This window comes from Corvus cornix, chromosome 4 (assembly GCF_000738735.6).
Source record: "Corvus cornix cornix isolate S_Up_H32 chromosome 4, ASM73873v5, whole genome shotgun sequence".
Classification (NCBI taxonomy): Eukaryota; Metazoa; Chordata; class Aves; order Passeriformes; family Corvidae; genus Corvus; species Corvus cornix.
Genome location: NC_046334.1, coordinates 14,040,014 through 14,053,375, shown reverse-complemented (window position 1 = coordinate 14,053,375; position 13,362 = coordinate 14,040,014). Strand labels below are relative to the sequence as shown.

Below are 13,362 nucleotides of genomic sequence, written 5' to 3'. Positions count from 1 at the left end.
TTCATGGATACTCTTGCATAAACTTTGTGATCAGCAGTGGTAAACACTTAGGATGGCACAAGGAGCTGTTCAAGCCTTTGCTTTGTGTTTTTGAATTGGACTATGGATTTGAATTTCAGAGAGAGGATTTAATCAGAAGAATGATTCAGATTTTGTCCACTAGTCACTTCTAATACCAGCTCTATTCTGAGGAGATGATACTTGGAGTGACATCTGGCTCATTTCTATTTCCCCTACAATCCTTCCCATGCTTACTTTTCATGCCAAGTAAGGTCCTATGCTGTGGTGCTGTGGCTCTGAGCTTCCAGATTCATCACCTCTGCTCAAGACAGGTGTCTGCTTTTGTTTTGCCCCATCTACTGAAAGTGTTTTCCACTGTTTGATACTAATTCTGACTTTTCCCCTAAGGCACAGATTTTTCTATTTTATATATCTGTCCTAAGCTCTGTTAACCATTTCCTTAATGAAGTCTCCTGCACCTAAAAGCTATTTCACCATGTACACTTTGCAGAAATATATTATGAAGTATTTAAGTCATTAATAATCCTCTTTATCTTTCTTAGTCAGATTCTTAAACTGGTCATTGCAGATGATGGGATGTTTTTTATGGATGCTTTGCCTGGTGTCATGGAGCTAAAGCTGCAAAGTACTAATTCAAACATAAAAAGATGCAGTAATTTTCTTTCCTTTTCTTTTGCAGTGCAATTTTCCAGAGAGCCAGGATGGCTAGAAGGCACATTAAATGGCAAGAGAGGACTTATTCCACAAAATTACGTTCAGTTTTTATAGCTTTGTGCATTGAACGCCAAGAAGGTGTACATGGTATCCATGGATTTTTGTTCTAGTCACTTGTCTCTACTTTTGTGACTGCTTTTAATCAATGAAGAGCTGGACTATGGATTGAAGATCCTAATCTGTATAAATATATTAAGTGCTGCCAAATATGAATTACAAAAAAAAAGATTCCTTGAGGGGTGGAATGGGTGGGGGGGACAAGGAGGAGGAATGGAGGGATAGGTTAATTTTTCAATAGGGTGCTTTTTTTTTTTCCAATTGTAAAGAGCAGTAGTAGTATGTTTGTTTGCAAGATAAATAGCTTTTGAAGTCAAGTATTTGGCTGATCTGTGACTCAACTCTGTGTCCTGGAGATTATGCTTTGATAACCAGCATTCTTAACAGAATGTGAGGCATGGGCACAGGTTACCCAGAGCAGCTGTGGCTGCCCCATCCCTGGAAGTGTTCAAGGACAGGTTGGATTGGGCTCTGAGCAACCTGGTCTAGTGGAAGGTGTCCCTGCCCATGGCAGGGGCTTGGAACTAAATGATTTTTAATGTCCCTCCTTACCAAATCCATTCTATGATTCTATGATTATTTTAGGTTTGGAATGATGGATAAAAAAAGCTACCATGCTGACAATTAAATTGTATTTCAGAGTGGAATAGCCAGTGCAGAACAGACATCAGTAAGTAAAATAATAGTTATCAAGACACGACATTTTTCAAATGTCTTCAAAGAGCACATTCGTTTATGTTGCGTGTATGATTTCATTTATTTTATAAAGATAAGACACATGAACTTTTATTACAGGCTCCTATATGTCATGGTTCCTTTGCTACTCAAAAATATCACTGTAAATGAAATAAAATGTTATTTGTTATTTGACTTGTCATTCCTGTGTTGCAGAGTATTTTGCTCTGGTTCTGGAAGTTGTGGCATGAAATGATTATTGGCAGCTCTACGCAGTCAGCCTCAAGCAGGCTCCAAAATGGACGGGGAGCTTTCCTCACTCAAAATAGGCAACTCTGGAAGCTCAAGCCAAAAGGGAAAAGAGAATCTCTGGCTAGGATGCTTTTGCATCCTGGAGAGTTCTGCATTTTATCTGTTGTATGGCTGTCTTAGCTGCTCGTTCACCTTGCCTGTATTCCTTCCCTCTAATTGTCAACTGCAAGGTCTTATTGATGCCTCAAAATTTGTAGAACTTAGAAAAAGTTGCATGCAGTTTATCACTAATCTTTCTATTTTTCTCTCTGTCAAGTGAGACTGTCTGGGAGGCAGTGGGGAGGATGCAGGGAAGTGTGACAGGATGACATGCTAATACAGTCTCACTTATTTGTTAAATTGAACTCTGTGGATTTTGAGTCTTTTACTGCAGCTCTACTTAGCTTGCAAGTTTTTCTAACAAATGTGAATAGTAAACCAGTTAATGGTTAATACTGCCTTGAGGTTGGGATGGCTTTTTTTCCCCCTGAGGATTTAACTCCATGCCATTAATTTGTTCCTTTGCCCAGACTGCACAGACCACTGGAGTATGCGCAAATCATTTCCAGATGGAGCAATGGTGGGCCAAGCCAGTACAGCTCTCCAATGCTGACCCCCCTTGCTTGGAGGAGTTTCATTTGGTGAATTCTCCTGGTATTGAAGCAGTGACTCTCTTCCATAAAGCTTTTAGGCAGTTCTTGTCTTGGCTAAGTGACCCAAGCACTGAAAATGACTTCTGACTGAAGGAGATCAAGTTCTGTAATTTGCTCCTTGATTCAGTGTTAAGGAAATAGTTGCACCAGTACTTGCAGCAGCAGCTTGCAGGTTTCCTTGCTCAGATTTGTTCATGTGGCAAAGCCCTGTTCTGGCTGGGTCTCATGTTGCCTGGGCCCACAGCTCTATCAACTCATCCATGGCCTTAAAGATTCATTCTGGAGGCAGGATGGTATCTGTGTGCCAAACTCCGTTTTCATGGCTCCCAGTTGGTAGAAAATGTTGAAAGAAGAGGGAGAATGTAAATCTTTGGTGTTAGCCTTGCAGGTGTGGCAGCTAGGTATGCTGGCTTGTCAGATGGTGAAGCTCTGATAACTTGAAGCCTACAAGCTTTGGAAGTTGCTTCCATTTGTTTTGTTGTTGTTTTAAACCCGCAGTGCATGTTTGATCTTGTTATGGCTGCTGCCTTCCAAAATTCGCAATGCGTTTCTCGGCTTTAGCTCTGTGTGGTGGGGCCTTTTTCCCTTTTAACTGAGGCTGTTTAAGAAGGCAGATCTACAGAGAAGGAATAATAGTATCTCTTCCATCCAGTCCTGTGGCTCTGTTTCACCTTTAGGTGAGATGTTTTGAGACTCCTGTTACTCCTGGAGCCATGCAGAACCCAAACAAGAAGAAAACTTTTCTACTGAGAAGTGATACACTGAACAGAGGTAACACTAATCCAAACTTTCTCATGTCCCAGCCATTGTCTGAAGGCAGTGGTATGAGCTGAGCCAGATCAGATCTGGCTTTCAGGCTAACCACACTGACTGAGGAATTCAGTTGTGGGAACTGCTACCCACCAGATGGGTTTCCACATCAGCCCAGTTACACCAGTGCCAAGTACAGACTTGCACAGCCCAGTAGTCACAGCACAGCTCGTTCTTCATCCTCGCTGCTGAGCAGAGCTGTAAATGATGCCCTCAGTACTGACTGCTTGGCAGTGGAGATGAAAAGGTGCTAAAATTAAAAAAAAACCCAAACCATACAAAGGAAGTCAGGCCTTTGAGATTGCTTGCTTTCCTGAAGGTGGCCTTTAGGGCACGCCACTTGTTTGTCTTATCCATGGCTTGGTAGATTTTGGAGGAGTGCAGTAACGTGCTGTTGAGACAGGACGGAGGACAGGGAGTCCATTCTGGAGAAAGCTGGTTGCAGGATCCTTCTCTTGGCCTGGCAGCAGGAGTGGTCATTCTCCATGGGTGTGGCATCTGTCCCCTTGCATGGAACTGCTCACCTGTCACAGCTGTGGGCACAGTTTAATTAATCCTTGGGCTGGGTTTCCTTCCCTTGCTCTGTGCTGGTTACTGTGGGCAGGGGCACAGACTTGTCGGTTTTCAAAAACTGAGGCTGCTGGTAGTGAATGCATGACGTGGGCTGAAATTAGAGTGTGAATTAGGGAAAAAAAAACCCAAATGTGCTTTTTATGCAAAATGGCATTGGCCTTGCCATCACTGTGGGGCCAGAGATTGAATCCCTCAGCCTGGGGATTAAGGTCGAATGTTTGCTGAATAATTAATGGCCAAGCTGAGACTCCTGCCTAGCTGGGCTCAGCAGTAATTTATAGCCTGTGTTAGTCACTGGCCAGAGTGCAGCTCTGTGCCTTGGCCAGGAGCACTTTCACTCTGCTGGGTGAAAAGCCCTGGGGTTTTCAGGCTGCTGAAGGTTGTTAAGCATTGTCCCAGCTGATCTCTGTGGCAGGTTTCCTTCTGATGCTTTTATGAGGAGTGAAAGAAAAATCTCATTAGCTGATTTATCTGTCCTGTAATGAAAATACATGTTCCTGCCACAGTGCTTGCAGCTTTTGCTACCCAAGCCTCTGTAATGGTGTCACAGAAGAGACTCGGGCAGAAACTTGCCTTCCTCAATGCTCTGTTCCTTGTTCTCTTAACCCATTTCACAATTCTTACCTGGTACACAGTTTAAGAAGAAAAGCTGCTGACAGAGGGCCTGTGTAGGCTGTAAACACACCAGTGCTAAACTGGGTTTCACTCAAAGTCTTCACTGGAGTTTCACCTCTTAAGCTGAATGTGCCTTGGACATTGTTTTCTATATCAGAGCCCAACCATCTGCCCTCATCTGTCCTTGCAGTAGGCACAGGTAAGTGCCAAATAAACATCATCCTGTCAACATCTACAATTAAAGTAAGAATGCCTCAAAAACCTTATGGCAGGGCATGTTTTACCAAGCAAAATCTGTAACAGGAAAGGGTATTTTTTCCACTCCTTTCTTAGTAATATTGTACTCCACATGAACTCCCAGTCTCTACAGCTACCTGAGTGCCCCAGCCTGAGGTCAGGTTACAAGTTTCATTACATTTTTAAGTAGCGATAGCGTCGTCTTATTTCTAGAACAGCATATGACAGATGCATCTGCTTGTAAACATATGGGAAATTTTTCTTAACACTGCAGGTCCCCTACTATTCTTTCCTTCTGACAATTCAGCAAGCAGAAAGCAGGTGCAAGGACTTTTTGGCAATAAAAAAGTTGATGTAAGTTGTTATTAAGAGACCAAAATGCAATTAAATGGTGGTCTTACACCACAGACCGGACTTTGTGCAGAACATGGTGGTGAATTTTTGAGAGAGTGCTCAGAACAAATCAAGATAGTTAGAAGGGGAAATAAAACTCCTGCTATCTTACTATAATTACAACTGGAAAAGGTCTGACCCTGAGAAGGCAGGGTCACTGGGGAGACCTTGTGTGTATAAAATAGAATTTCTCTCAGGGAAGGGGGATTCGCTAACTGTGGTCAATGGGTACAGCAGCAGGAGGTTAACAGAAACTGGAGCCCAGACTGGTCTGGCTACTGAAGGTTTGTTTCTTCCAGTGGGATGTAGGTTGTGCCCAGAACAGTGTCAGTACATCATTTGTTGAGCACAGGGACCCAGGTGAAGTGAACCACCTTCCTCAGTGTTGGACATTCCTTGTCTTACAGCCTGAGGAGCTGTTCCCTGGCCGAAGCCATCGCATGTGTGGAGACACCCAGAGTGACAGAGCTTGCTGGAATCAACACTACAACTGTCTGAAGAAAAATGTTATAATGGATTTTAAATTACTTTATGTTGAAATGTTCATGTCCAGGTTCATTGGGGCTCGAGCACCTGGTCCAGTGGATGGTGTCCCTGCCCATGGCTGGCAGTTGGAACTGGATCTTTAAGGTCCCTTCCAACCCAGCCCACTCTCTGGTTCAGTATTGTTCCTAGATGAGCAGAAGGCTTGTCTCTAAGGATATCACTGCACCAGCAGCTAGCTCAGATTAAAATGCAAGAAATACTTGCAATCAAACCAGTTTAATTCATGTGTATTTGTACAATTTGTATAAAAAAAAAGAAAAATAGGTACTTGCAGACATTAACATAAAGACCAAACAATATTTTCTATTTATTTAAAAAGCTTTAAACATACAGAAGCAAACCCCTAATTATAAATGCATCATTATGCATAGATTTTACTGTTTACACCATACTGCTGGCTGCTTTTATTTTTCATCCAGGAATCTATTTAAACTGCAAGAATTCTTAAACATTCCTCTGAGCTTCCTGGCCTCAGAACTGCTGTCTATCTTATCAAGTCATTGACCTCCAGCTGAAAACATTGCTCTAAAAAAAGTCAAATCTTTAATAAACAATTAAAAGTGCATTAACTGTAGAATTTTTTAATTTCATAAATGTTTAAACAAGTCCGTGAAAAACACCACCCTGTGAATTAGCTTTTTGCATTATTGATTGTAAAGTATCTTTTAAATAAGATTTTGATATTGCAAACTTTAGTCTTTTCTATTTTACTCCGTGCAAGTGCTTGTCGCACGGTGTGTAGTATTCCTGAAATACCCACTGCAGTACATTACACTATTTTACATTTTAACTGTGTATACAATGCTCTTGCTGCATATCCCTGTTCCTTCTTACAACAAAATAATTTAGCTCAATGAACAAAAGCCCACTTTCTAAAAGCTGTTATAGTTTGTCTTGTATTTTGCAGGAGACAAATGCCTATTTCATTCTAAACAAATTCAAAAGAACATAACAAACTTCCTGGTAGCTAAAAACTAGGGTTGGGTTTTGTGGTTTCTTTTTTTTTATTTTCTGTACACAGGTTTAGATAAAAAAAGTGATGGCTATTCTGCTTAAGTGTCCTTGATAAGAGAATACTGCCTCTTACAACATCTATATCCAATTGTATCTATTACTTCAATGATCTCTAGCAAAAAAATAATAATCAATGAATGGTTTCATAAACAACAGGTGATTAAAGTAAAGGATTTATTATAATCTGCTTACAGTTGTTTGCAAAGACAGACATACGTTTTTGCATAAAGATATAAATTGCTTTTTAAAACTAATTTAGTGTGTTTAATTATATGAAGTTTCTGTGAATTATGAATTGTACCAAACCAAGATTAAAAGTAATAAGGTACAAAAATAGGAGCAAACAGACAACAATTTGGACTGGGACAGGCATTTAACAGTGAAGTGTAGAATATGGCTTTGCTATTTTAGTCAAGCAAAGTTACTCTGAGACAGAAAAGGAGGCAGTAACTTTGTTAATATAAAAAGCTGCTGCAGACTGTATTCACCCAGAACCTGCCATTGAAATCTTCTATTTTAGACTTTTAAAAAAAAAGTAAATTAAAAGATGGATGTATGACTGTGTCTTTACTGTAAACAACCAGTCTGCATGCTGTATATTTCACGTTGGAAGTTTGGCTTTCATATTGCTGTGCAGGTCAGTATTTAAAGATCTGCCTATGAATTAGACTTCCAAAATGCAAATAATATATGTATGTATATATTTATATATAAAAAACCTCTCTGAATACAGTCTTTACAGATTACCCATTGCATAAGGCAGGTGTCATTTAAAAAGACAAGTAGCGCTGACTGTCTTCAGTGCACCCACAGTGCACCTCAAAATTTGGGTTCAGAAAGGGTGTAGAATTCTTAATTCAACCACCATTGACAAGAAATGCTACATTCCGACCGGCCAAGGGACACACTATAGCTCAAAAATACCAGTGGCACCCAGAGAGAACACTACAGATTAGGACTCTGAAAAACTATTCTATTTAAACATGAGCATATGGTAGCAACAGTTGAGCCTCAGAAAAGTTCACCTGTCCTCTATTCTACTCCAAAATTTTGTAGTTGCTTATAAATTGTGAAATAGTGAAAATCACCTCAAAAATTCTTTTCCTTGCAGTCTTACTCTAGAGAAAACATTTTTGAGACAAAATCAGACCAACTGAGTTGAACTTGTAGTGTGAATGTTTGTCTTCTTGGATGTATCCCAATTATTACAAAAATGCTTACAAAATTACAGACACTTTTAGTTTATCACTAAAAATTCTACTCAGCTTATCTGCCCTTATCATCCCTCACCATCCCTCTCACCAATACAAATCTCTTTGATATACTTACTGTAATGATCTGCATGTTCCCCTCAGCATAACCAGAAATCGCTCTCCCCCAGCTGAAATAATAATCTGACCTTTTAAGATGTTTCAGATATCCAGTATTCAAAGGAAAAAAAAACCCAAAACAAAACCAAACAATCTGGGAAACCTTAATAAAAAAAGGATAACCATTCAACATGTTGCTCACACCCCCATTCCCCTGAGAGAAGAAAGGGAACAGAGGGCAAGAACTCACTAGATCATTAAGATGGCAAAAGCTTTGGAGAGAGACCATAATTTGTCTTGTTAAATGAAACCTTGGTAATGTGGCAAACACAACAAGTGTAGTTTCCTACGGATATATGAAGCAGGAGTTCTAAGATGTGCTTAAGTCACATACGCTTGCAAGAGAGACAAAAGGGGAGGAAAATAGAGAGAAATAGAAAGGCTTAAAACACAACTGAAAAGGTTAAGCGTGGTTATTTACAACAGATACTGTAGGATGGTAAATTAGATATGATGCTAAAAAAGGCACAGCTTTCCCTTTCTTAAATACACTGTAAACGGTTCATTATGCATGCAGAACATTTCACTTTACAAAAAAATTACCTTGTTTGTTTAGACAAAGATAGTACTTAAATAGTCTCCAGCAAAATAGAGTTCTTTCAAAAATACTTTCCCGTTCATCCTATTAACCATTAAAGATTTTTTTGTCTCATTTACAAAAGTTCCTTACACCTTATTTCAGGTCCTTCACAATTTATACATACAGCAATGTACAGTACAGCAAAAGACTGCAAAAAATTATTTGTAAAGCCAGCACAATAGATACTATAAATTGATACCAGGGCATTTGTTTTTCACATCTTATCCTTTTGAATTAAATAGTAAATGGACACTTAACACAGTGTATATCATCTATGATGGGATAACATGGGATAACAAATGCCACAGGTGGGGATAACAGTATTCCACACCAAATGTTCTGTTATTACTTTACACGTTAGGGTTTGTGTGTGTGTATATATGTGTGTATATATATATAGTTTTTGTTTGTTTTTTTTTTTTGTTTTTGTTTTTGTTTTTGTTTTTTTACAAGAAAAGAATATTAATGCCCCATATTGACTTTACGTTTTATGTGCAAACCAAGGGTAAGCTTTAAAAAGTTCTCATTAGTTCTCGAACCCTTTTAAAACAAGCAAACAATACCAGAAACTACATGGCATATTTAAAACTCCATCTGTTAAAATATCAAAATCAAAGAGTTATTGACTAGATATGGCTTTTCATCCAGAGGAACAGGAACATTTTCTAAGTGTTTTAGGGTTATGGGGTAATTTCCAAACATCTAGGTCTTGCCAAATCCGAGTCAACTGCTTTCCATTCCCCCAAACCCTTCATATGATTTTAAACTATTCAGAGACTGCTGAACAAGTGTAAAGAGCATGTTTAAAATATGGTTTCTTGGGTCCTTCATGGGTGTGGAATAACACAGGGAAACTTAAGGCAAAGTTCTTCCATTTAAGACATTTTCTATCACTTCCTGTGAAAGTACAGGGGCTTGGCATTCCCAGATTCCACCTTTGGTAGCTGGTCACTGATGATTTCCACCAGCATGGCTGGAAACTCTACTTTCAGTGCCTGAGACTCTCGGAAGGTGTAGAAGCAGAATTCCAATAAGTCACTAACAAGCTGAAATACAGAAAGAAACACTTCTTAGGAAAACCACCAAGATTTCTGCATGCAAACAACAGTTAACTGGTAATTGATTATTTTCAAGAAATAACATCTTACTCTAACCTGACAGTCCATTTACAAGGGTTATAAAGCAAACAAAATAACTCAAATGCCAAAGGGCTACTTGACTCATTAAAAATCAGCAAACTAGGAAAACCCAAGAGACCACAGATTTGATTTTTCAGCCCAGTTGCACTTTTCCTTTCACTAATAGCAACTGGCCACCACAAAAATTACAGCTCTACAAAAATAAAGCCTTCTGCCCAGAGGGAAAAGAGCAGCCATAAACTATTGTATCTCTCAACTTCAGCTGGATACACATTCATTAAATCAAATTATTTGGTTAACTTCAGTGCATTCTCCAGGGCCCCTGACCTACAACTGCCAGAGCAGCTGATGTTTGCAGCTCAACAACACGCCTGCTGCGTCACACAGTGGCATTTCAGGTTCTACAGTGACACCATCTACAGGTTTTTTGGTGGCTGTGACCTAAATGCATCTCCTAAGGCCTTACAGTATGTTGGGCCCTTCCCAATCTTTAAGAAATGTGAAGGAATGAAGCACATCCAGGTTTCAGTGAGTGTGTGAACTTCCATGCAGTTCACCAAATCACTGCGCTGCATGATTGAAGGAAAGAGCCTCTGCTGTTTAAAAATTCAAGTGTTAAACACAGCTTAATTTTGGCACCTCGTGCCCTTGCAAAGGACTTGAAGCACTTCTGCTTGTGTAGTTAATCAAACACGAGTTTGTCATTTCAATTCTTACCATGTAGAATTGCACTCTGCCATAAAGTCCCTGTTAAAGATAGAGCAAATAAAAGTGGACTTCTGGAAGGCAGAAAAGGAAATGCATAAAAAAATATGGGCAGCAACATTTCCATCCTGTAGCACCATACCTTATTGCTCATTTTGAGGACTTTCACAGCTGTTCTTGCTAACATGTAAGCAGTTTATGAACATCCCAGAGAAGTGCTGAGATCATCAAACACATGACTTGCTGCTATTGAGCACTACGTGAGTCTGTTTGCTGGGGCTTAGGTCACTGGCATGTCATGAAGCAAAATACTGATTAATTAAACAGATGCATGCTAAGTAAGTAGCATAGACATAATCTGGTTTTCAAGGGAACAAAAATGCTGATATTCAAAGGTTTAGTTTACCCATTAGGAGGAGGTTGTTACTGCATATACTGTGTGCCAAAAATACTCTAAACAGCCCAAAACCAAAGTGAAGGAAACTGTGTCTTGGTGTGATCGTTGCTCCCTCCTCCCTGTCTCCAGCATCAAACACCAGCCCTAAGCAAAGTAAGCCTTGCACCCCAGCACAGCCTTGACAATGACCCTGTGAATGTGCTCCTTTTCCTAAACTTCTTTCACATCACTGAATGTGCAAGGGGGTTGGGGTCACCTCTGTCCCACTGCCTTCTGTGCAGCTTGAGTGAATTCCTGCCTCCTGCCTCATCACACCTGTGTGGAGCCTCTGGATTCTATGAGACAGGTCACAGGAAACCTAGATAGAAACTACTAATTCTGACTTCTTTGCAACCTTTTAGTAGTACCAAGTACACATATATGTCTGGTGAATATGCAGACAAGGGGAAATGAAAAATAACACTAATGAAGGAAGCATAATCCATTCAATAAACAAGTCAGCAGTCCAGTGGGTGAAAACCAGGATGTGATCACGGATACGATCACAGCACAGCACACTATGAATCCTACCACAGAGGAGAAAGGTTAAGTTTGCACAACAGTTTAAAAGAAAATCCCTAGAACCTTCCTATCATGTCATACGTGGGTTTGAAGCCCTAAAGATCATGTATTTTCTATACCTATTTAGTCTGCTAAAACTTTTGTTCCTTTTTCTTAAGCTATCAGCTTTAACATACTTGACAATAACCATCCACGTAAAGAAAATGAGAGGACTGGGAAGCACCTGTGTCACACATGTGACCCCATGTGTCACCAGGAATCCAGGATTGCAGTCAGGATCTTTTTAACTCCAGCCTCCAAAGCTGCATGGCTTTTTGGGATTGGGAAAGCATTAATTTAAAATAAAGAGGAACAAATGTGGCAGAACCGAAGGTCAGCTCAGAAGTACTAAAATGTAAACACTGTGCTAAGGTCAGACAGATAAAGCTGTGAGACCAAGAGCTGAGCCATGAGCACTGCTCTTTTCTGCACATGTGTTCCCATCCATTTGCAAAGGTATCACCTCCCAGCCAGCCCAGCAGCCTTGGCATGAGGATGCACTAAAAGGATGAAAAACTCAGGTCCCACAGGAAATGCTAATTTTGAAATTTAAGTCCTTGCCTCTGCATCCCAAACAATATTTGTCTGATATAGTTTGATTTGTAACAGGTAAATAATTTAGATGGTCTTTTCCTTTAAAAGAAGTTCCCTCTTCAGTGAGGATGTCAAAAAGTTTGTTTTCTCTTGGAACACGTGAGCTGTCTTTGCAGTGACTGAGGCACCGTAGGTGACAAGCAAGGTAACACGAGCTATCCAGCACCTCTGAATGTGCCTTACAAATTTCTCAGATCAAATATACTCCTGGTTCTTCTTTAAAGCCTTGTAAAATCCCTGTGTTCTGAGAACTCCTGACTACACTCTACCTGACCACTTCTACCCTCTACTGCTGGTGGTTTATACTGGAAAAGCTGAGAGCTCCCCCAGTCCAGCAGTCTGACAGAACTCCAATTTAGCAGTGAGAGTGAAGGCACCACTGTTTCCACAAGCAGTGCAATGGTGACTAGGAACATCTTTACTTCTACAGTCTCAATTATTTCAGCTACTAAAGCACACTTCTGAAGGGTTAGAGCTTGGCAGTGCAGTTAAGGCCACAACTAAAACAACTCCCAGTTCTCTCATCACTACCCTGCAGTGTGCTGCACTTCAAACATTATGAAGGCTATAGCAGTCTTAGCAATTGAGATTTTTACCTAATCAATTTTTGCATTTGTATGCTGTATTGAGCACCTCTGAGAAATAGGAGTATTAATCAAATGTAATTTTCTGTTATTAGGGTGGGGTTTCCATAAAATGGACTCTTTCACCCATACTGTTCTTCATAATTAAAACAAATGAATCCTTTAATGAAGTCCTGAAGTTAATACAGTTATAGTGACCTTCAAGCACTTGCCCCATTTTTACAGCAAAAAGAATTTATTTTAGTTTGGAAATCTCACCATGCCTTTGCATTTCCAGAAATGGTAAGAACTGTTGGATTTGCAAGGGTACACGTTCCTGTGCTTAGCTTTCTCCAAATTCTCTCAGAATCTCTGAGTATGGTATGAAAGCCCACAGTCACTTCTCTGTCAGGAGCATCTCTGTGATTAAGCCTACTGAGACAGCAATTAAGACAGCAGTAGGTAACAACACAATGCTGAGTAATTTCTTCCTATTATTAGCAACAGCTATTACTGTCAGAAGCTTCAGTGTTCTCCTACATTAAAAAAAAAGACACTCCAAAACCTCTCTCTGTCCCTTTCAGGAATGGGTCTCTGCCCACCCAGCTCTTTCCTACCCAGCAAAGAGACCTCGGTGAATTTGGGACTACCATCACTTCCTGCTTTTTCCACTTCGCACAGTGGATACAAAACTCCTGCTCCAACAACCAGTAAGGCTAAGGAAAACCACTGCTAACCAGATCTTGATTATTCCATTACCACTGTATTTGTTTTTGCTCCCAGTCCTATGAAAATTCCATTATGTAAATTGATTA

General features: G+C 40.0%; 2 protein-coding genes across 5 annotated transcripts in view; one reads left to right on the top strand and one right to left on the bottom strand.

Annotated features, from left to right (window-relative positions):
- Window positions 1-1,270, top strand: part of ARHGAP10 (Rho GTPase activating protein 10) — a 144,744-nt gene extending 143,474 nt beyond the window's left edge. For both annotated transcript variants that reach the window (XM_039550703.1, XM_039550702.1), the window contains one exon: window positions 701-1,270. In XM_039550703.1, the coding sequence (XP_039406637.1) occupies window positions 701-789 (89 nt within the window). In that variant the 3' untranslated portion in view covers window positions 790-1,270. The remainder of the gene's footprint in view (window positions 1-700) is intronic.
- A 4,515-nt stretch (window positions 1,271-5,785) lies between these two features.
- The window catches only part of NR3C2 (nuclear receptor subfamily 3 group C member 2), a 191,029-nt gene continuing 183,452 nt past the window's right edge, over window positions 5,786-13,362 (bottom strand). For all 3 annotated transcript variants that reach the window (XM_039550700.1, XM_039550701.1, XM_010412002.4), the window contains one exon: window positions 5,786-9,595. In XM_039550700.1, coding sequence (XP_039406634.1) covers window positions 9,440-9,595 — 156 coding nt within the window. In that variant the 3' untranslated portion in view covers window positions 5,786-9,439. The remainder of the gene's footprint in view (window positions 9,596-13,362) is intronic.